The 23,164-nt window shown below is 43.2% G+C and overlaps 1 protein-coding gene and 1 long non-coding RNA gene across 2 annotated transcripts in view; one reads left to right on the top strand and one right to left on the bottom strand.

Annotated features, from left to right (window-relative positions):
• The window catches only part of LOC125456257 (uncharacterized), a 123,391-nt gene extending 122,565 nt beyond the window's left edge, over window positions 1-826 (top strand). Inside the window, exon 3 of the long non-coding RNA XR_007248426.1 lies at window positions 691-826. This is a non-coding gene — a long non-coding RNA (uncharacterized LOC125456257). The remainder of the gene's footprint in view (window positions 1-690) is intronic.
• Window positions 1-20,085, bottom strand: part of pde4dip (phosphodiesterase 4D interacting protein) — a 410,955-nt gene extending 390,870 nt beyond the window's left edge. Inside the window, exon 1 of the mRNA XM_048539238.2 lies at window positions 19,875-20,085. Coding sequence (XP_048395195.2) covers window positions 19,875-19,927 — 53 coding nt within the window. The 5' untranslated portion in view covers window positions 19,928-20,085. The remainder of the gene's footprint in view (window positions 1-19,874) is intronic.
• Between the last annotated feature and the right edge of the window lie 3,079 nt (window positions 20,086-23,164).

Raw genomic sequence — 23,164 nt, 5'->3', positions numbered from 1 at the left:
ACAAAATCAGAAATAGCGGACAAGCTTTCCAACAACTCAGCTACCCAACCTTCCAAGCACCACCTCCTCCGCATGTGTAGAGTCTGAAGATTGCACATTAAAATCATCAGCCATCTCAAAGCTCAGTGAACTCACATGAAATTAAATCATCCTCAGCCTGAGGGTGTGTCTGAGCCGAAAATCATTCCTGGCACTTGCTCCTGCAATAAAATCCCCTTTAAATTTCATATATTTTAACATCCCTGAACTTGCTGATTTTAATAAAATGAATGAATGAAGTAAGAATTATTAGAAAACATTAATTTGTCTGTAAGTAGTCTGAAAGCTAAGCAATGTCAATCTTACTAACACGACAGATCATTTATCGCTGCTCAGTTTAGGTTCTTGTGCACACAATATTTGTTTCAGTTTAATAACTGACAGCAGATACAGAATCTTTGAAAAACTTTCATGTGTGTACTTTGAGATATCTGAGCTAAAATATGATGTCAATTAAATGTTGATAAGTTCAGGCAAAGCTGCAGAATCAAATCAAAACCTTAGCATTTCAGTTGAGATCAGTCTTGGTGTTAATGAAGTTAATGAAAGGATTTTTAAAGATTATCAGAAGTACGAGAACCTGAATTGTGAATAAGCCATTTTTGTTAAAGAGTATGCATTAATAGAATATTGAAATAATTATCCCTGTAGAAGAGGGATGGCCCAGCAGCCAAGAGGATGAAGGAAGTCTATGGTTTTCATCACGAACTAAAGCCCAGGATATTCTTCAATATAGAGGATTGCATGCACAGAAAGGAGCAGTGAATGAAGATGCTCAGTCCTAGTGTTCAGGCAGTGTGCAAAGTGTGCTATCTGCCATTGTAATAAATAAATGAATAATAAATAAATGAATAAAAGGAAAAGCTCAAAAAGATTTGTCTAAGGAATTGCGTCTCTTTTACTTTGACCGAAAGGGGTATTAAAAGTACAGAACATAATGCCCATTTCAAAGCATCTTTCAATGACCGACCTTCCCTCTAGTTTTCCACTGGAAAGGTTATTTAGTAAGATCAGGATCAAGAAAGCAATCTTCTAATCCCCTGATAACACTTGCACTTGAAGGTGATCATCTGAGTGGATCATGTATGAGAAATTATTGTTTGGGAATAGTTACTGTATTCAAAAAAGGTGAGTTGGGTTGAGAAACAAATAGCCCAGAAGTTGTTTAATTTGCTACCAATTAATGCACTTAATGATTGCTTTGTTGCTGTTTTTATACTTAAACTACTCACTAGCTAATGATCTAATACTGTGGCCATCACTGCAATTTCATACTGCCACGTCAGAGGCAACAGGGCTAGATATTAGATTAAAATGATTTTTGGGTGCAGGAATGCAATTAGTAAACTACCCATTCCTTCACAAATAGTGGTGGGACCTCACAATTTCCACCAATCCAGCATATTTGCATGATTTCCTTGTTGATCCAAGCAACATCTCTGCCTTCCAAACTGCACACGGCTTCTATGCTCAGTAAGGGATCAGCATAGTAATTTTAATCAGATGATCCAACCAGACTTCTGCTCCACCAAGTTTATTCTCTATTAAGGAGAGGCTGTTCACCTGCAATCATACCTCATGGAAAACTACTCTCCAAGATCAAAGGAACGTCTCAACAGGCAACAAAGAGGGTTCCTAATTTTAGTGATGCCACAATAGAGGTTCTGGCCAATGAGGTGGACTCCAGAGGAAGGCAATATTCCCCAGACTGGAAAAAATTCCATGAAACAGCAGCATAAAGAAGACATTGCCTAGAATATGAATGGCCAAAGTCTGGTTTCATTGACATGAAAGCAATATAGGAAAATTACCTCACATGAGTGGTCATGGTAAGCGAATGTATTTCCAATGTATATTCAAAGTTCACCAAAACAAAAACCTGCCGTTCATTGCAACACATCATAATACTCAGACAGCAGCTTTCCCTTGCACTCAGTTCTCAAAGCTCGCATTCACATATTTCCAGTTCACCTATATAAATATACGAATACTGTAAACTTCACAACCATCTACCCAACCCACACCCCCATCTGCTACACACACACCACATATCCAAATAGCAAGCTGCAGCTGATACTTCACCCAAGCGCATTTACATTCAATTGCATTCTGCCCTCATTCATTGAAGGAGAAGGTTGCCAATAATATCAGGAAACAGTAGCTAATCTGAGAGAAGGGCTTCTGGGTGCCCTAGAGAAGATGGTTTTCACATCATGGAGCTGAAGGCAATGCAGCAAGTGGCATTTGGCATAATGGCCATTGGCCAGGATGATGGTCAGTGACAAACAGTTACATGTCTCTTTTCAGCCTCATATTAGGATGTAGAAGCTGAAGATGGCCTCTATTCTGTCACTCAGACTAACCTACACTTTGGAATTTGAGACATGGAAGAACTGCTGCCTGTCCAATCACAATAACACATGCAGGAAAGTACAGAGCAACTTAGCACAGCATAGAAGCATTGAAAGTAAGGGCATGAGTATGCCCTTTAGATGTTTTATCATCTGATTTGACACTTACAACTACCAGTTCAGATTTTGGCACTGGATGCTAATAGACTCAGGATAAACAAACAATGAACATGTTTGGATGAGTAGCCTGCAGCCAGGCCGGAGGTAAAAAATAGTTTGTTTGCTAAATCAGCAGAGGGTAAGGTTGCAGGCAAGTAGCGTGCAGGGGACTCAGATGAGGACCCTTATGATACAGCACACAGTAGAATGGTAAATGGGTGTGCACACCAAGATGCTGAGTGTATTGTTTGGTCAGTGAGACATCTCTTCTCATTGTCAGCAAGCAGGGGGAGTCTAGCTAGAGCTCAACAGAAGACATGGCCATCAACCCTGCCCTCTCAATTGCATCTGTTCCATCTCCCTGCTCTGCTGCAGAGCCAGCGGCGCTAAAATATTGCATCACTATATGTTGCAGCCTTTGTGTTGGCAGACCACCTAATCCTCTCCCCTTCTCGACAAACCCATGAGGATAGGACAGTGTTTTCTGGAAGTTTCAGAAATTCATGCAAACAGGTTCAAGAACAAAACACTCCAGAGTACTCGTAGAAACATATTACAAAAGAAGAATACTTTAGGCAATTAGGCACATTGTCCTTTGAATAACATGTCTGCAAGGCCCATATTGCAGCTTTGTGTTTATTTTTTCTTAATGAAATAACGAAACTGTTGCCTGGACTTTTGTGACCCAAATTTGGATCCTGGCTTCACATTATCCATCCCGGGCCTCATCCCATGACCAACATTATCATATGATCATTCACTTTATAGACAGAATCTCCCTTGTCCTCACATATCACTCCACCAACCTCCATATCCAACATATCATTCTCCGCCATTTCCGCCACCTATAATCAACACCACAACCAAAGATATATTTTCCCCCCCACCCCTATCTGCCTTTCGTAGGGACCGGTCTCTGAGTGACTCCCTTATCCGCTCCACACTCCCCACTAACCCTACTAACCCCCTGCCACCACAGGAAGTGCAACGCCTGCTTCTACACCTCCCCACTCACCTCCATACAAAGCGCAAAACAAACCTTCCATATCAGACAGGGGTCCACCTGTACATCTGTCAACGTGGTCTATTGTATCCCCTCCTCCTGATGTGGCCTCCTGTACATCGTGAGATCAGCCGGAGGCTTGGAGACCGTTTTGTCAAGCACCTGCGCTCTGTTCACAACAAACAATAACATCTTCGAATCATAAACGATTTCAACTCCTTCTCCCTCTCCCTGGGTGACATGTTCATCTTGGGCCTCCTCCAGTGTCACAATGACACCACCCACAAACTAGAGGAGCAGCACCTCACGTTCTGCCTTGGGAGCCTACAGCCGAATGGCCTAACCATGAATTTTACCAGTTTCAAAATCTCCCCAGTCCCGGCCTCATCCCATGGCCAAGCCTCCTTCACTATCCCCACCTCCTTTACCTGACACAACCTGTCCATCTTCCCTTCCACCTATCTACCCCTCCCACCTCACTGACCACTCCCCACCACTCCCTACCTGCACTCACCTACTACCACCCCACCTACCTTCCCCAGCCCCACCCCTCCTCTCTCTACTTATTTATGAGCTCCCTTCCCCCTTCCCATTTCTGAGGCAGGGTCCCAAACTGAAACATCAACTTTCCTGCTCCTCCGATGCTGCCTGGCCTGCTGTGTTCCTCTATACTGTGTTATCTCTGACTCCAGCATCTGCAGTTCTTACTATCTCTGATATTACCTCGTCTGGTTGTTTGACATCAGTATAGCACCAATTTAAGGACCTCCCAATACATGCAGGGCACACGTGTGCATGCACTTTTAGTCCTGCAGGCCACACACGAAGCAGCTAGCAGCTTTTGGGAAACATGGAGAGTGGTGCAAAGCCTCAGTAGCCTCGCTACAAGTGATGCCATATGAGGCAATTTGTCGCCCAATGTTCTCAGTTAGTGTTCAAAAAATGATATGAAGAAAGTTCCAGTATTGGCAATAACTAATTAGTTAAGGAAAACTTTTGTAGGAAAAACTGTGCCACAGTATAACATTGATAATGGGAACTGCAGATGCTGGAGAATCCAAGATAATAAAATGTGAGGCTGGATGAACACAGCAGGCCCAGCAGCATCTCAGGAGCATAAAAGCTTTTGTGGTCCTGAGATGCTGCTGGGCCTGCTGTGTTCATCCAGCCTCACATTTTATTACCACAGTATAACATTATTTATTTTAAGCACTTAGCATCCAAGCAATTACCATATTCTAGTACAGTTTAATTTCTTTTGACTTGCCATTATTGTGGTAAGCAGCTGTTTTAACCTAGCTGATCAATTCATTTCTCCAGAGGCCTAAGCCCCTCATATTATTATCAAGCTATATATGGATGAAATTTCTCATGCAATTGCACTTAGCAGCTTTCGGATTCAGGCTAAAAAGCAATTACCCAGAGCTAAAAAAAAGCAACAAATTCTGGCATACATAATTACACTTCGCCAGAATTTCCTTCATCTTTTATGCCCACTCACTGATCCTTACACTTGAATGCTTTGCAGCATATTATAATGGATCGTGGCTACCAGTTCAGATACCAGCAGTGCACATACCTTACAGACTAATACAGATCACAAGGTTAAAGAGCTGAACACATATATATCTTGCAATTATCCTCATTCAAAGCAGGTACAAAATTTAAAACAGAATTGTAGTCCCAGTGATAATTACATTTTGGAACATATTTTGTGATTTTTAAGAGTGTTTATTTTGACGTTTATTCTGGCTCAGACCTACTTATTCCACATTTTCTGTCTATTTTAATGTATTTTTACAGCTTCGTAATGAGTCATATTAAAAAGTGGGAAGCTTCCATGATTGAATATTCTTAAAGTTGCATGAAACATACTGAGATAATGGGAACTGCAGATGCTGGAAAATCCGAGATAAGATAACAAAGTGTGAAGCTGCATGAACACAGCAGGCCAAGCAGCATCTTAGGAGCACAAAAGCTGACATTTCGGGCCTGGACCCTTCATCAGAAAAGGGATTGGGGAGAGCGTTCTGAAATAGATAGGGAGAGAGGGAGAGGCAAGTCGAAGATCGATAGTGGAAAAGATAGGTGGAGAGGAGACAGACAAGTTAAAGGGGCAGGGATGGAGCCTGTAGAGGTGAGTATAGGTGGGGAGGTAGGGAGGGGATAGGTCAGTCCAGGGTGGATAGACAGGTCAAGGTGGTGGGATGAGATAAGTAGGTAGGAATGGAGGTGCGGCTTGAGGTGGGAGGAGGGGATAGGTGAGAGAAAGGACAGGTTAGAGAGGTGGGGATGAGCTGGGCTGGTTTTGGGATGCAGTGGGGGAGGGGGAGATTTTGAAGCTTGTGAAATCCGCATTGATACCATTGGGCTGCAGGGTTCCCAAGCGGAATATGAGTTGCTGTTCCTGCAACCTTTGGGTGGCAATGTTGTGGCACTGCAGGAGGTCCAGGATGGACATGTCATCTAAGGAATGTGAGGGGGAGTTGAAATAGTTCATGACTGGGAGGTGCAGTTGTTTATTGCGAACTGAGTATAGGTGTTCTGCAAAGCGGTCCCCAAGTCTCTGCTTGGTTTCCCCAATGTAGAGACAGCCACAACGGGCACAGCGGATGCAGTATACCACACTGGCAGATGTGCAGATGAACATCTGCTTGATGTGGAAAGTCATCTTGGGGCCTGGGATGGGGGTGAGGGAGGAGGTGTGGGGGCAAGGGTAGCACTTCGTGTGATTGCAGGCAAAAGTGCCGGGTGTGGTGGGGTGGGAGGGGAGTGTGGAGCAGACAAGGGAGTCCTGGAGAGAGTGGTCTCTCCGGAAGGTAGACAAGGGTGGGGATGGAAAAATGTCTTTGGTGGTGGGGTCGGATTGTAGATGTTGGATGTGTCGGAGGATGATGCATTGTATCTGGAGGTTGGTGGGGTGGTATGTGACGAGGTGGGAGATTCTCTTTTGGCTGTTATTGCAGGGATGGGGCGTGAGGGATGAGTTGCGGGAAATGCGGGAGACACGGTCGAGGGCATTCTCAACCACTGCGAGTGGGAAGTTGCAGTCCTTGAAGAACGAGGACATCTGGGATGTATGGGAGTGGAATGCTTCAGCCTGGGAGCAGATGTGGCGGAGGCGAAAGAATTGGGAATGGGGAATGGAATTTTTGCAGGAAGGTGGGTGGGAGAAGGTATATTCTGGGTAGCTGTGGGAGTCGGTGGGCTTGAAATGGACATCAGTTTGTAGGTGGTTGCCTGAGATGGAGACAGAGAGGTCCAGGAAGGTGAGGGATGTGTTGGAGATAGTCCAGGTGAACTTGAATTTGGGGTGGAAGGTGTTGGTGAAGTGGATGAACTATTCACGCTCCTCTTGGGAGCACAAGGCAGAACCTACACAGTCATCAACGTAACGGAGGAAGAGGTGATTTTTAGCCCCAGTGTAGGTGTAGAAGAGGGATTGTTCCACGTAATCTACAAAGAGGCAGGCATAGCTTGGGCCCATGCGGGTACCCATGGCCACCCCTTTTGTAGGAAGTAGGAGGAATTGAAAAAGAAATTGTTGAGGGTGAGGACAAGGTCAGCTAGGCAGATGAGGGTATTGGTGGAGGGGGGCTGGTCGGGCCTGTGGGAGATGGGTCTATGCATTCCATGCTGTTAACAGAACATACATTACCAAATGGGCCCAAGCTCCATTTACTTTATTTTTTAAAATGTATCAATGTCCTTTGTAGTGAATTTCTTTTTGAAGTGGTTTTTAAGTTATCAGTGATAAAAGCACAGCAACGTATGGCATCTTGCCTACTATAATTACTGTAATATATTTATGCAATGTTCCATGGAATAAAAAGAATGGCATGTTAAAAGGGGCAATACTCAATTCTCCCAATAAACGTTTAAGTAATAATATCTGTTAGATACATAATATCATCAATAAAATGTAGAGATATCACAAACACACAAGGAAAGTAAACATACTTCTTGTGTTTGACACCAAATAACATGGCAGTTCTGCATTTGAGGGATTGGCACCTCTCTGTAAACTCCTGACAAGTCCCTTGAAGTTTGTTCATTAAAAGTAACTCTTAAATATTTTGTAAGTGGCAAAATGCATATGTATTTGATTACAATTTCACAAGTGTGATGCTTTTATGTGATACTAGCTTGTTAGCAGATATCTAATGTCTTCTAAAGTCCGAACGGCTTCGGTCATAAATAGTTTTACAGAAAGTACAATCAGTACTTTATCAATGACCCAGAATTCTGAAATTTATTATCAGTTGTCTAGTGACCACCTGACTGCTGTGATATAGTGGGCATAACATCATGATGGTGACTAAGATCTGGCATGAGCACCAAAACTGGGTGTCAACCCTGAGCCAGCATATCCCCAGGGAAGGAGATTCCCAGTGTCACCAATTAAGTGGCTTCTGTCATAATTAACGATGGCTGCAACCTCCACAAGAATTGCCAGTCCAATCTGAGGAACAGCAGCTCAGCAGCACCATTGCTACTGGGTTCACTTCTGGGTAAAGGATACCTCAGTGTCTGCCACAGCCCCGAAAAGGAGTAAGAATTATTGGAGGATGTTCAAGTCAGGCAGGCAGACTTCAGCAATTAAGGAGGCATTCAGGTCATTGACCTGAAAAGTCAAGTCTTGTTTCACTCATATATGCAGCCGAAGCCGCTCAGCTTTTCCAGCCTTTTTTGTTCCTCTTGATCTTATTTCTGATTCCTTGTAATTGCCATAGTTGGCTTTTGTGATTGACAGGATGTTCATGCGCACATGTGATATTGTTGTCCCTGGGGGAGCTGGGGAGACATTCCTCCTCAGGACCCCACTGTGGACAATGATCCTGTTGGGAAGTTGCTTGGCCTCACTGATTGGTCTCCTGAAGCACTGGTGGGTGGGACCACCACTAATGCAGGCAAGTGAGAATTGACACTTAACTGGCCACAGAAGTCCCATAATTGGCAGATAGCCAATCTGCCATTTTGTTTATCATTGGCAGGATGGCATGGTGGTGGGAAGACATTGGGCACACCATCCTGATGCCTTTCCAAACCAATGTGCCAGCATTTCTACATCTTGCTCTGTCGACAAAGACCTGAAAATTGTAGCCTATTTGTGTATCTGAGTTTTTGTGTTTTGGTGAGAGGCAGGGGTAAAAAATAAATAAATGCATGTAGCAAAAGTAGTTTGATTATGTAGAGGATTTGCATTTCCTCATAGAATGGAATAAGCAGAATAACTTCAATTGTAAATTTAACGAATGCCAAGAATCTATTTGATACATTGCCCTTGAGCAATAAGTTTTAAGATTGACAAGAGAACAGGCTACAAAGGATCTGGTGATGAGTAAAGAATCACTATTAATTAACAATCTGCCAATCAGGAAGCATCTTCAAAATATTAGCCATGTAGATGAATTCGATTTCATGTCTCAGAGGTAGAAGGAAGAGCCACAAACTAAGCTTTTAAAGTTGAGTAAGACAGCCTTACTCAATAAGTTAACCACATATATTGCATCAAACTGTTAGTAAGTAATCATACAAACAGTGGAAAATATTCAGAGAAATATTTAATGAAATACAAAAATATACAAACCTTTAAAAGACAAAGGGCTGAACCATATATATTTCTTGACTAAGGGTAAGTTGCATCGGGTTTTGGAGGAATTATCACCATGAAGTCCGGCAACAGTTTGCTCAACTCATTAACTATATACATCTCTATGGTGTCACTCTCATCTGATTCTTGACTCATCTCACCACATTCCATTTCCAGACAACTTATCATGCAGTGTATATCCACTGAAAGTCTGGCATCCCTTCTACCTGTGCCATTTTTAAAAGACTATTGTGCACCTAGAAAAGCACTGCCAGTCCAGATCTGCGCTTAATGCTTTCTGACATTTGTCCCAGACATGGTAGACATGGAGAAAGCAGTGTCTAGCCTTGTGGGCCGGGCCCGAGAGCCCTGCTGGATGGAACAGTGCAGACATGAGAAGTCGTCTACCCCAGGATGAGTGGTGGAGGCCACAAGACCAGAACATACCAGCCAGGTCCAAGATGCCATCTGAGCCGATGCAGACTCAGCCATCTGGAGGAATACCCACCTGTACAGGAACAAGGTCAATGACCTCTCCACTCTGCCAGTGTAAGTGCCAATATGTTCTCTTGGATACCTCACATTCACTCTTTTTCTCTGCTATAGAACCCATCTTCCACCGAGGGTCATGTCCTTACACTCTTACTAATGCCCGCCACATCTTCCATACTCACTCTCATCTACCTACCCCAACTTCCAATATTATTAACTCCTCATGTCCTCTGTGCTGCCTACTCACTCACTCAGAACACCTTCCCAATTGCACGAAAAATATCAGCTGTGCCACTCTCTTTCTTCTTCTGTAATACCTGCTCCTCTCCCATTCCAGGAGGAGAATGGCCCATTATAGGGCAGGAACAATCAATACAGGTGGTGGACTGTTCAGCATTCAACTCCCCACCCGTTATGTAGAAAGTAACCTGACTCTGAAGCCCACATTTGAATTGGGGGCTACGGGGAGAGTGCAGGGAAGTGGAGTTGAAATGCCCATCAGCCATGATTAAATGGCAGAGTGAACTCGATGGGCCGAATGGCCTTACTTCCACTCCTATGCCTTATGGTCTTATGGACTGACTGCATCCAAACCCCTGTACGAGTTTCTAAGGCCACCCTTGACTTATCGTGTTGACAACCACTGATTGAAGGCTATCTCCCTTCACTTTACTGACTCCCAACAATTATGGCAAGCTTCCTGGCTTTGTGCCTATGCTAAACGGCTGAGCAAGGCAGAAGTAATATGATTTAGTGTCTCTGGCTGAGGGAGACAAAACACAAAGAACAAGACAAACCAAGGCAGGGACGCTATGAGCATCCAGGTAGACTCGGAATGAGTTGAGGGATATGACTGCAAATGAATAGCCTGGAAATGCAGCCTAGTCTAGTTCAAAAGCTGAATACATGCCCCTGATCCTAATGTGTCCACGCTGCAGCATTACATTAATAGTTGCTGGTGCAACACTGACGTGCAGCAAAATTCTGTAAGTGGATAGGATATGTGCCATGAGGAATCTTAGAGGCTGATTCATGTTGGATGCTAATATCTCTGAATGTGGGGTTGTATGTGGCTGGTATCCATGGAACATGCACTGAGATGTTGGCGCCTGGTGACCAATATAGAAGCAGCACATCAAAGTCACCCGGTTTCTGCTCTGACTCCTGTGTCGAGAACCATGATGCTTAGCTTTTCAACGCATTTGGTAAAATGGGAAGCTGAACATTAATGAGATAGATTGGGCCATTAATAAGCTGTTTAACAAGCTGTAATCCCCCAACTGGCAAATTGCCTGGCCAAGCAAGAAACCCACTTTTCTATTTAGCAAATGCATTAAAGATGCAGTGAGATGCCCCTGACTTCAAGATAGGCCTCAACACACTTCTCACCCAATTGTGGTCTCAATCTTGCTACAGACCACATCACTCAGGCTCCTAAAAGACTCCACCCAAAAGCTCTACTTGTGTGGTTAAGCAACCATGGTCAACAAATGAAGTCAGAGAATATATATCAAAAGAAAAGTCTTATAGAAGTGCAAGGACAATGGAATTAATTACAAGAATTGCAAAAGAAACTATTAAAATACTTGCAAGTAATAACAAAGCTAAAAGAATAGGTTTTTATAAATACATTAAGAAATTGTAGTAAAATAATTTTCAGCTCATTAAAGATAGATTCAGGTAAGACTATAATGGATCATAAAGAAATGGTTTACTTTAAAATTAAAGACTATGAACCAGTATAAAGAAACCATAAGTTAAGTAAATATGAAGGTCAAGTTAAACAACTGGTACTGGAGAAAAACATGGATGGAATTTAATGTCATTCCTGGAGGCACAGTTGAAGGTAGAGATTTATTTAATCAAGGTAGGGTTGGAGGTTATATAGACTTTAGGATTAGGGTAAAAATTCGGCACAACATCGTGGGCCGAAGGGTCTGTACTGTGCTGTACTGTTCTATGTTCTATGAACTGTTAGAAGCACAAGGGAGTCCCCACCTGCTTCTGCTTCAATAAGTTCAGGTCAAGAATGCTTGTGGAGATGCTCTGTCCTCTCTGACACCAACTGAGACCGATTAAAGCAAATTTGAGAGTCTAATCCTATTGTTGCTGGATTCAGAAACCTGAAAAGTGAAATCCCATCGGGTCTGCTGGCAGGCTGCAGATTTAGATATCTAGCACTGGAAACGAATGGGGTTTATCAATCGTTTGATCGTTCTTCAAATTCCCTGCTCCTCTCAGCCAGTGAAACTTCCCCCGCCATGGCCTTCATTCACCGACAGTCAGGTTCCTCACTGATCCTGAACCTCTTTTGTGCAAACTGTCAACAGTTGCCATCACAGCAGTGGCACTGGCTGCAATGCTTGACTTTGCAGAGAGCCAACACTAATCATTAATATGTCTGTTTGGTACTTAATACAGTGTGCTGTATTGAGCAATGAGATAGGATTAATTAACAACCCCATTGTGAAAGTGCTCCAAAGTAGCAGCAATAATAATATGAATGAATTTTATACACAGTTTGAGGGAGACAGAGTGGGCCTGAGACTATGTTTTATAGAAACATTAAATAAAGGCAATTATGAGGACATTAAAGCTGGCTAAAGTGCATTTGGAAAATATGTTACAGTACTGGTCAACAGAGATGCAGTTGCAGCCAGTTAAGGAAATACTTCAGAATAATCAGAACTGATACATTGCAATGAATAAGAAAAAAAAACAAGGGACATAGTCACCATCTGTGGTTAATGAGAAATGTCAAAGAGTGTATCAAACTTAAAGAAAAAACATATAATTTTATACAGACAGGTGGCAGGTCAGTGGACTAGACAAAACACAAAAAGCAGCAAAGAATGACCAAACAATTATAAAGAGGGAGAAAGTCAGAGTATGAGAAAAACAAGAAAGATAAAAACAGATAGTAAGAATGTCTATAAATATAGAAAGAAGAAAAGACTTAAAGTGAGCATTGGTTCTGCAGAAATTCAGAGTGAAGAATTAATCATAGCAAATAATAAGGAAAGGGCAGATTAAATGAGTATCTGTCTTCATTACGGAGGATACAGCTAGTGACTCGTAAATAGTGGTAAATCAAGAAACGGAAGGCAGGGTGGAACACACACAAACAAGTCATACTGAACAACAAAGTGTGAAGCTGGATGAACACAGCAGGCCAAGCAGCATCTCAGGAGCACAGGGACAATTTTAACCTCACTGCGAAGCCTCTTCCAGGGATGCCAAGCTTTTGTGCTCCTGAGATGCTGCTTGGCCTGCTGTGTTCATCCAGCTTCACACTTTGTCATCTTGGATTCTCCAGCATCTGCAGTTCCCATTATCACTCATACTGAATAAATTGTTTGATCTGCAAGGTGACAAGTTCCTGGGTTTTGAGGACAGCGCATTGGCTCAGCGGTTAGCATTGCTGCCTCACAGTGGCAGGGACCTTGGTTTGACTCCAGCCTTGGGTGACTATGTGGAGTTTGCATGTTGTCCCAGTACTCTGTGAGCGTTTCTGCCAGCTGCACTGGATTCCTCCCACAATCCAAAGCTGTGCATGCCTTTTGGATTGACCATGCAAAATTGCCTGTAGTATCCAAGAATATACAGGATAGATGAATTAGCCATGGTGAATGCAGGGTTACGGGGAAACGGTCAGGGGCTGGGTCGAGATGAGACACCTTTTGGATAGTCAATGCAGACTTGACGGGCCATATGGCCTCTCTCTGCACTGTAGGGATTCTATAACTTCTTTATAGGGACTTAAACAAAGTGACTAGCAAGATAGTCGATGCATTGTTTATAATTTTCCTAAACTCCTTTGATTCAGAGATGGTTTCATTGGATTAAAAGATAGCAAATGTAACTCCTTTATTCAAGAAGGCAGGGAGACAGAAAGCCAAAAACCACAGGCCAGTTAGCTTAGCATCTGTACAGGTCAGAAACTATTACTAAGGAAACTTTTACAGGGCACTTGGTTAAGTTCAAGATAATCAGGCAGAGTCAATACTTTTTTTATGGAAGGGAAATCTTTAGATAGAATTTTATAGAGGCCTCAACAATGTGGGCTATGGTAAGAAATGTGGCAAAATCATGCCACATGTCCACTGAGGCCTATCTCACGTAGGGAACAATTCTACTGTGTCTTTTAGCTAACTTCTAGGTATCAAGGCAAAATTCTTGCTCGACAGGGGTTAACAATGGTATTAACTGAAAATCTTACCCTATTAACATGCAACTTTCTAACTTACAATTCAAACTAGATGATGAGAATTCTCAACATGGAAGTCAGGGAGGGTAGCTGGTGACTTCAGTTCACCATTGGCTGTGAAGAGCCTTCATGTTGTTCACTACACAACAGCACCTCAGGGGCCATTCCATGGACACCAGCAGTATGATCCCCATAACACCAGACATTAGCATCTGACATGCGCCAGCCTCTAAAAGCCCTTGTGGCACACCTCTGATTCACTTACAGCACACTGTGTATTCAATGCTGCAATTTTGGGATGCAATGGCAACTATCACTGCAATGCTTCAGAAAAGACACTTTGCGCTCAGCTACATGCACCCATCTCATTGACTGGACCAAGCTGGATCTCCATACTGTTTGCTTGTTCTTTTAGCACTCACTCACTTTGCCAGCCTACCTGGATGCTCAGATCCTGCTCTGTCTTGCCCTTTTGCACCTTGTTCCTTAACCCAAGATACTAGGCTCACAGTCCTAATGTATTGCCTATTGTATCATTTAACACAGATGCAAAGCAAGAAAGCATGCCAAGAGTCCTCAGTCAAGTCAACGGAGCTAATCTTTGGTCAGGAGGTCCTGGCACAAAGGGCTCTGTAAGGGTAGGGAGAGTAGTTAATGGGGCAAGTTCAGTAAGATGCAGCAAGAGAATTCGCTGAACTTGCAGGGAGAAATCCTCCATGTAACTCATCAAAATTAACACTTATCCAAAACAAGGTAACATCCAGCTCCATAACTGACTAAGTTATTGAAGTCCTTTGAGGAGGTAACATGAACGGTGAATAAAGGTGGTGCACTGTACTTAAATTTCCAGAAGGCATTTGACAGGGTGCCACATCAAAGATTTTGTGGAAAATGAAAACTCATTGTATACATATAGGCATTGGTAGAGATTGAATGGCTGACAAGAATGGATCTTTTTCAGGCTGGGAATACATAATGAGTGGCGAGCCACAGGGATCAGTGCTTGCTGAAACAACTGCTAAAACTTATATAAATAACTTAGATGAAGAGATGGAAGGCAGGCTGCTAAGTTTGATGATGACACAAAGATAGGTAGGTAGATTAGCAAATTGTGAAGAAAACATGAGGAGTTTTTTTTAAAAATTGATAAATTAAGTGAATGAGCAAAAGCATGACAAATAGAATATAATGAGGCAAATGTGAAATTATCCCCTTTGGCAAGAAGAATCAAACAGAATCATCTGACCTAAATCATGAAGTCTGGAGAGATCTGAGAAGCAGGGGGAGTCTAGGTGTCCTCATGCACAAATTACAAAAGGCTGGAATGCAAGTACTGCAAGTAACAAAGAAAGTTTTATCATATAACAAATTTAATATGCAAGTGGGCAGGTTTTGCTTCAGTTATATGTGGCACTGGTGAGACCACATCTAGAGTACTGTGCACCATACTGATCACCTTTTTACAGGAAGGATGTCATGCAGTGGAGGGAGTTCAGCCAAGGTTTATTAGTCTATTGCCTGTAGTGGGTGAATTGTCTTATGTTTGGACAAACTAGAATTATTCCTTCAAAATTTACAAGAGTAAGAGGCAACTTGATTGAAATGTATAAGATCTAGTGAATTCTTAACAGAATCAACGTATAGAAGATGTTCCGCTTGTGGGAGAAACTAAAACTAGAGGTCACTGTTTAAAAATTAGGGTAGCATATTTAAAACAGAGTTTAGGTAAACACAATTTTCTCAGAAGGTCGTGAGTCTTTGGAACACATTTTATAAAAAGGTGGAGGAAGCAGATTGTTGAATATTTTAAACGCAGAGGTGGATAGATTATTGAGAAATAGGGGAATGAATGCCTATGGGCGTACTGTCAAGTCTCTCACTATATTTCCTTTATTTTCCTTTTTTTTTTGGTTTGGAACTGTGAGTTGAATTTAAGAGTTGAGCTTTGAACAGCAGCTTGTTTCAAAGGACAAATGAACAATGACAAATGTTTGCCACTGGGAACTGGCCTTTAAGATAATGCAACTTAACTACCAACATAACAAGGTGTAGAACTGGATGAACACAGCAGGCCAAGCAGCATCAGAGGAGCAGGAAGGCTGACGTTTCGGGCCTCGACCCTGTTCTCAGGACAATGCAGCCAAATCATCTCTGAGCTGTTGCAATGCTCAGGGCTGGCAACTGGTTGTATATTGAATTGGTCAATTAAGGAGAACCAGTGCTAACCAGCCCACTCAAAAATGTGATTGGAAAGAGAAAAAACACAGTTCTGTCTGTGCTTTGGCAGAAAAGTGAGTTTTGGGAGCTTTGGTGGCTGCTTTTGTGTTTGCTTTCTCTAGTTTTCTATCTATTGGGTGTCTTAAGAAAAGAATCCCAATCTAAGAAAAAAGTAACAAAAACAGAAATTATTGGAGAAGGTCAGTAAATCTGGCAGCTCAGTTCTAAACTCCATTCTGAAGAAGGGTTACTGGACTCGAAATTTGTAAGAAATGAGGGGATGTTGCTGAAAGTCTATTGGAGCAGTTGGCATTGACCAATGACTTTTGAATTCAAGAAAGTATACAGTTATACTTGCCTACAAACAAACCATTGTACGAAGATTTCATGAAGGCCTGGTATCCACTGTTTGAAACGGTCTATTGTACCGGCAAATTACAAGTTTTAAATTTTCTTTTTAAGTCACCCCTAAACAGTGTGAGAGTGGGAATTATGATCCAAAAGCTTAGGTTTTAGATCATAACTATTAATTAGATTACATTGTTGCTTACCCGTGTTCTGCGAAAGTTATACTTTTAATTGTAAACAATTAATTTTTGTTGAAGTCATAAACTTGGTGTCCAAGATCCCTTACACATAAAATCTGGTTAATAACAACTGGGCAATTTTAAGGTTCATTGAATGTTTTAATTTCTCTGTGTTACAAATCCATTGATATTGAGGCTAATTTGACTTGACTTTCTATGCCTAAATTGTAAATGTTGGCAGTCAAGTAGATTTGAGGTTAGTATCAAATCAGATATGGTCTTATTGAATGACGGAGCAGCTTCAAAGGTCTGAATGGATTACTTCTGCTCCTGATTCATATATTCATACAATTTAAAGTTCAGGCTCACACCCCTTAAATGAAATATGTTCTTGCAGAACATGAAACCTGACAGCTGAACTGCATGATGCGTGTCTATTTTGGAACTCCTATGTAAATTTATGGCTTTCAATAGAAATGAAGATCAAAATGACATATTATCTGCAGTTCCAGTTTTATGCTGGGCCTTAAACTGGAAATCTACACTGTCACGTTTCCTTACTTGGAATTTTCAAACTTATAAATTCAAAGATTCTTGTGAAAGTGAATTCAACACTTAAAAATTATAAATATTTTAAAAATTCAATCTGAAGTTTGGATTTGTCCAGCAACTATCTGCAGAAGAGCTCATTGGTAACCTCATCACAGAATATTGCTTCAAATAAATACTTACTTTGAAACATTAAGTTCATATTTATAGCAGGATTAAATTATTCAGGTAAGTACCACAGCCCCTTCATATACAAAAACTAATAAATATTGTCATTAATTAATCTGGGTGACACATGTTTAAATTAAAGCTGTTAGCCTTCTTTTTAATAGTGGGAGTATAAAATTTTATTTTGAGTGCATCACATATATCTGGCCCCATCTAAGGTTTTACATGATGTCAGAATCCAGACGGGAAAAAAAAATAAAAATATAGCACTTGGAAATGAAGGTTCCATTCATACTGGGCCTCTATTTTAAAATAAATAAGACATGTCAGAGCATGTCACATGTCAATCATACGTTTTACTGTTTTTTATCCTTTTGGGTGACCTTTCCCACCAGCCAGAAAGTTGTGGGGAGAGGACTCGTGGAAGGTCATCTCTGTTTTACGTGGTATCCACTGCTGATCTTTACTTTTCAAACAATTAGATTCTCATGGTCATAGCTTCTGCCTCTCTGAGTCAGGATATTTCACCTCCAAGGGCTGTAGCTGTGGCTGCAGCTCCAGCATCACCACTGGGGAAGGTGGCTATTACTAGGACTGCAATAGGTCCCAGACAGGCAATCATTGATGAGGCCAGGAGTAAAAGCAGATTCGGGAATTGCTGGGACATGCTTGGCTCTGTCAATCATGAGGGAAGAAGGTGGAAGGAAGGGTGGCAGCTGGGAGCATCTTACATCAACATTTGCTGTATGGGATCCTGATCAGGAAGGAAATCTCCCGAGGCTGCAGGAAGGACACCAGCCTTATGGGTGGACCTCTCAAGTTACAAGGTCCCCATCTGCCACTGGTTAAATACCACCTGCTGTTTACCCAGCCATTGGTAAAGTACTAGTGAAAATAAGAAGCCAGCCGACACAGCAAATACAACTCCCCCCCACCATTCCTGCCAATTATCTGATCTTATGTCCATCAACTCCCACCCAATCTTACACGAAGGAGACAGGTAGTGTAAAGTTCAACCCTTTAATTTCACTGTCTTTACTGCATACTGTTTAGATACTTTGTAAATGGTTAGAACCGATTAAATGATAAGCAGTTGATACATATATAGGAATGGAAAATACTTTACTGGTTGTTTACAGGAAACAGATCGGCTAAGTGGCCAAGGTGAAGCTCAGCCTGATGATGCCATTGTACCATCAATGAGTCACCAAACTGCTGCTGAAAACAACAGGCTTTATTTTTCAGTAGGATTCATCTTAAAAGAAGAGGTTTTTTTAAAAATCTGTAATAACATCAATCTTCAAATAAATAACTTTGGTTTGACTGCCATCTCCTCACCGCTGCCAAACTTCATAAAAGCAAAATGATGTAGTCAGTACACCAAAGCATTACACTAAATTTGAAATCAGCACCATAGTGTACATGCTTTCTTTGGTGTCACACTCTTCCTCTTAATAACAAGTGATGAGTTAAATGCAGGGTTTGCATAGGGCAGCTAAATGTGATACTAGGCTTTTCGGAAATGTTCAAATCAAAACTTATTCTGCAAACTTCTCTTCTATCATCTTCTTCCCGAGGACATCAAAATTTTGTGACCTTCCTGCATAATTTTTCCTTCTGCTACAATCTTCACACTCGGCAATACTTTATTGCTAATTTATACTATTTCACTGCTTTAAATTTGGTAATTTCTTGCTGTCTGGGTATTGATCCTTTACCGGGGTTGGCAATAATAGATGCTCACACATTCAACCTACATTGAAGATGCATCACCTTACTATCCCATATATTTATTGCCTTTTAAAAGTTTGACTTTTAATATATCCCATAAAATAACATTTTGACCTTTCTTACAGCTGTTTATATAAAACTTGATCAACTGAAAACAATATTCTCTCAGGTTTTCTTCCAGGTATATCACACCATTCAAACAAATCCTTCAGCAATGTAGCATATCTCCCTTCTAAGGCCTTAAAATATGACTAAAGGATAATCATACCAAATATTCAATATGTTACTTGCTGAGAAACCCCTTCTGCTACTTCAGATTTGAACTTTGATTTGACCCAGACGGCATTCTTCTATAAATAATTTAATATACCTTCTGCCCCTTCCATCATATTCTAACAAGTGACAGGCAAATGTAGTCGTAATTGGTCTGCCTTGGAGATGATTAGTTGAACACCTATATCTTTCATTCATAGTCAGTTGTCCCAAATACTAGTGTGGCTTTTAAAATAAGGCAGGAATTAATATCCGGGGTGGCTTTAGGACCTACGGGTGATCGTTCAATTGAAGACAAGACTTTTTGGAGACAAGCTGCCGCATGTAACCTCCTAGGGAGCGAGAAATTCTGCACAGGAACAAATAGCCACGGGCTGCAGCAAAACTCTTGAACCGCTGCCGAAAATCAGAGTTTGGAAATACGAGCCACTAGGATCATGGTCATCATTCCAGTGATCATCAAACTCTGGATGGAGGCAGCGTCCAATCGCAGGAAAGATACAGGCGATTCATAGCAAATTTTCCAGCTGCGCTGCCGCTCCATATTTCAATTGAATGCGCTTACCTTCCCGGGGTGCTGCATTTCCAAGTTTCATCCTGTTCCCAACCCCAATCCATTCCCCGGGCAGTCTGCGTGGAACGGTTTCTGGCGACATCCAGAGAGCTGGAGGTGCGTTAATCCATCGGGTAGGTAAGCTGCAGAGTGAGATGAGGAGGATGCTTGGCTGCACTGTGCGTGTGTCTGTCTGTGTGTGTGAGAGTGTGTGCAGCTGTCAAGGCGGCTGATGAGAGAGGGGGAGCGCGCACGCACGCGCTCTCACACACTCGCGGAGCTCTCGCTCGTCCCGCCTGCACGCTCCCAGCCTCCTGTCCCTCTCAATGATGCTGCCAGTTCCAGAGGGACGACATTTGTCAGGTAGACTCTGAAACATCATCACTGTCCCACTGAACGCCACCCCAAACCTTGGGACAAAAATAAAATTCCGGGACTGAAGGATTGCCAGGCTGAAGAAAGACAGCTTTATTTGTAAAAGTCCCTAAATGGGACACATTATACCGAGAAGAACATTGATCGTTGCGGAAGATCTGATGCTCACACAAGCCCCTTTTCCTTCCCATTTGACCTGTAAACTTTGTGACGGTGCTTATTAAAAGGAATTTCTGATATCTGACGTTGTTAAGCGAAAGGAACAAGTATACCCTTTGGTACTGCCATGGATAAATTATGTCACATTCACAGTGCTGGTTGGCACAAGCATTTGAACACCTTTGTCAAAAACAATAAGATAAAATGTTGAAAAACTCCAAGATTGTGCAGAGGGATCGGGCATTATTTCATTAGAAAGAGAAGACTGGTAGGGGCTTACTCCAAGAGTTACCACGGCCCAGGCGAATCCTTCATGGTAACCTCCGTCAGTGAGAATTGAACCCGTGCTGTTGGTGTTAGGTCGTGTTGCAAACCAGATGTGTAACCAACTGAAATAAGATAATAAAATGTGAGGCTGGATGAACACAGCAGACCAAGCAGCATCTCAAGCTCCTGAGATGCTGCTTGGCCTGCTGTGTTCATCCAGCCTCACATTTTATTATCTTGGTATTCTCCAGCATCTGCAGTTCCCATTATCTCTGATACTAGTGTAACCAACTGAACTAACTGACACCCTGGCTTCCCACCCCTCCCCACGAACACACACACCCCACGCTTTGCCAAAAAAGAAATTAAAAACCCTAAAAGCAGAGCATATTGAGCATGAATTGGCAAGACAATTCAGTGAAGTATTAAGATAACAAAGTGTGGGGCTGGATGAACACAGCAGGCCAAGCAGCATCTGAGGAGCTCCTGACCTGCTGTGTTCATCCAGCCCCACACCTTGTTATCTTGGATTCTCCAACATCTGCAGGTCCCATTATCAGTGAAGTATTAAGTTCAGTTTTGGGCACCTAACTTTAGGAAGGATATCAAAGTGTGAAGCTGGATGAACACAACAGGCCAAGCAGCATCTCAGGAGCACAAAAGCTGATGTTTTGGGCCTAGACCCTTCATCAGAGAGGGGGATGGGGAGAGGGTTCTGAAATAAATAGGGAGGGGGAGGCAGACCGAAGATGCATCGAGGAGAAGATAGGTGGAGAGGAGAGTGTAAAAGGAAAGGGGATAGGTCAGTCCGGGGAGGACGGACAGGTCAAGGAGGTGGGATGAGGTTGGTAGGTGGGAAATGGAGGTGTGGCTTGAGGTGGGAGGAGGGGATAAGTGAGAGGAAGAACAGGTTAGGGAGGTGGGGATAAACTGGGGGTTGGTTTTGTGATGCAGTGGGGGAGGGGACAAGCTGGGCTGGTTTTGGGATGCAGTGGGGGAGGGGGGGGGCAGGTTTCCCAAGCGGAATATGAGTTGCTGTCCCTGCAACCTTCGGGTGGCATCATTGTGGCACTGCAGGAGGCCCATGATGGACATGTCATCTAAGGAATGGGAGGGGGAGTTAAAATGATTCGCGACTGGGAGGAGCAGTTGTTTATTGCGAACCGAGCAGAGATGTTCTGCACAGCAGTCCCCAAGCCTCCGCTTGACTTCCCCACTGTAGAGGGAGCCACACCAGGTACAGTGGATACAGTATACCACATTGGTGGATGTGCAGGTGAACATCTGCTTAAATGGAAAGTCATCTTGAGGCCTGGGATGGGGGTGAGGGAGGAGGTGTGGGGGGCAAGTGTAGCACTTCCTGCTGTTGCAGGGGATGGTGCCGGGTGTGGTGGGGTTGGAGGGGAGTGTGGAGTGGACAAGGGAGTCATGGAGAGAGTGGTCTCTCCGGAAAGCAGACAGGGGTGGGGATGGAAAAATATCTTGGGTGGTGGGGTCGGACTGTAGATGGCGGAAGTGTCGGAGGATGATGCGTTGTATCCGGAGGTTGGTGGGGTGGTATGTGAGGACGAGGGGGATTCTCTTAGGGCGGGTATTGCGGGGGCGGGCTGTGAGGGATGTGTTGCGGGAAATGCGGGAGACACGGTCAAGGGCGTTCTCGACCACTGCGGTGGGCTTGAAGTGGACATCAGTTTCTAGCTGGTTGCCTGAGATGGCGACAGAGAAGTCCAGGAAGATGAGGGATGTGTTGGAGATGGTCCAGGTGAACTTGAGGTTTGGGTCGAGCTCCTCTTGGGAACAAGAGGTGGCGCTAATACAGTCATCAATGTAACGGAGGACGAGGTGGGGTTTGGGGCCAGTGTAGGTACTGAAGAGGGACTGTTCCATGTAACCTACAAAGAGGCAGGCATAGCTTGGGCCCTCAAGGCAGAGCTTGAACAGTTCATCCACTTTACCAACACCTTCCACCCCAACCTCAAGTTCACCTGGGCCATCTCCAACACATCCCTCACCTTCCTGGACCTCTCTGTTTCCATCTCAGGCAATCAGTTAGAAAGTGATGTCCACTTCAAGCCCACTGACTCCCACAGCTACCTAGAATACACCTCCTCCCACCCAGCTCCCTGCAAAAATTCCATCCCCTATTCCCAACTCCTTCACCTCCGCCGCATCTGCTCCCAGGATGAGGCATTCCACTCCCGCACATCCCACATGTCCGCAGTCTTCAAGGACCGCAACATCCCCCCCCGCAGTGGTCGAGAACGCCATCAACCGTGTCTCCTACATTTCCCGCAACACATCCCTCACACCCCACCCCCTTAATAACCTCCCTAAGAGAATCCCACTCGTCCTCACATACCACCCCACCAACCTCCGGATACAACGCATCATCCTCCGACACTTCCGCCATCTACAGTCCGACCCCACCACCCAAGACATTTTTCCATCCCCACCCTTGTCTGCCTTCTGGAGAGACCACTCTCTCCATGACTCCCTTGTCC

Source organism: Stegostoma tigrinum, chromosome 8 (assembly GCF_030684315.1).
Source record: "Stegostoma tigrinum isolate sSteTig4 chromosome 8, sSteTig4.hap1, whole genome shotgun sequence".
Lineage (NCBI taxonomy): Eukaryota > Metazoa > Chordata > Chondrichthyes > Orectolobiformes > Stegostomatidae > Stegostoma > Stegostoma tigrinum.
Note: the sequence above shows the minus strand (reverse complement) of the source record. Positions and strands in the feature narration are given on the sequence as shown.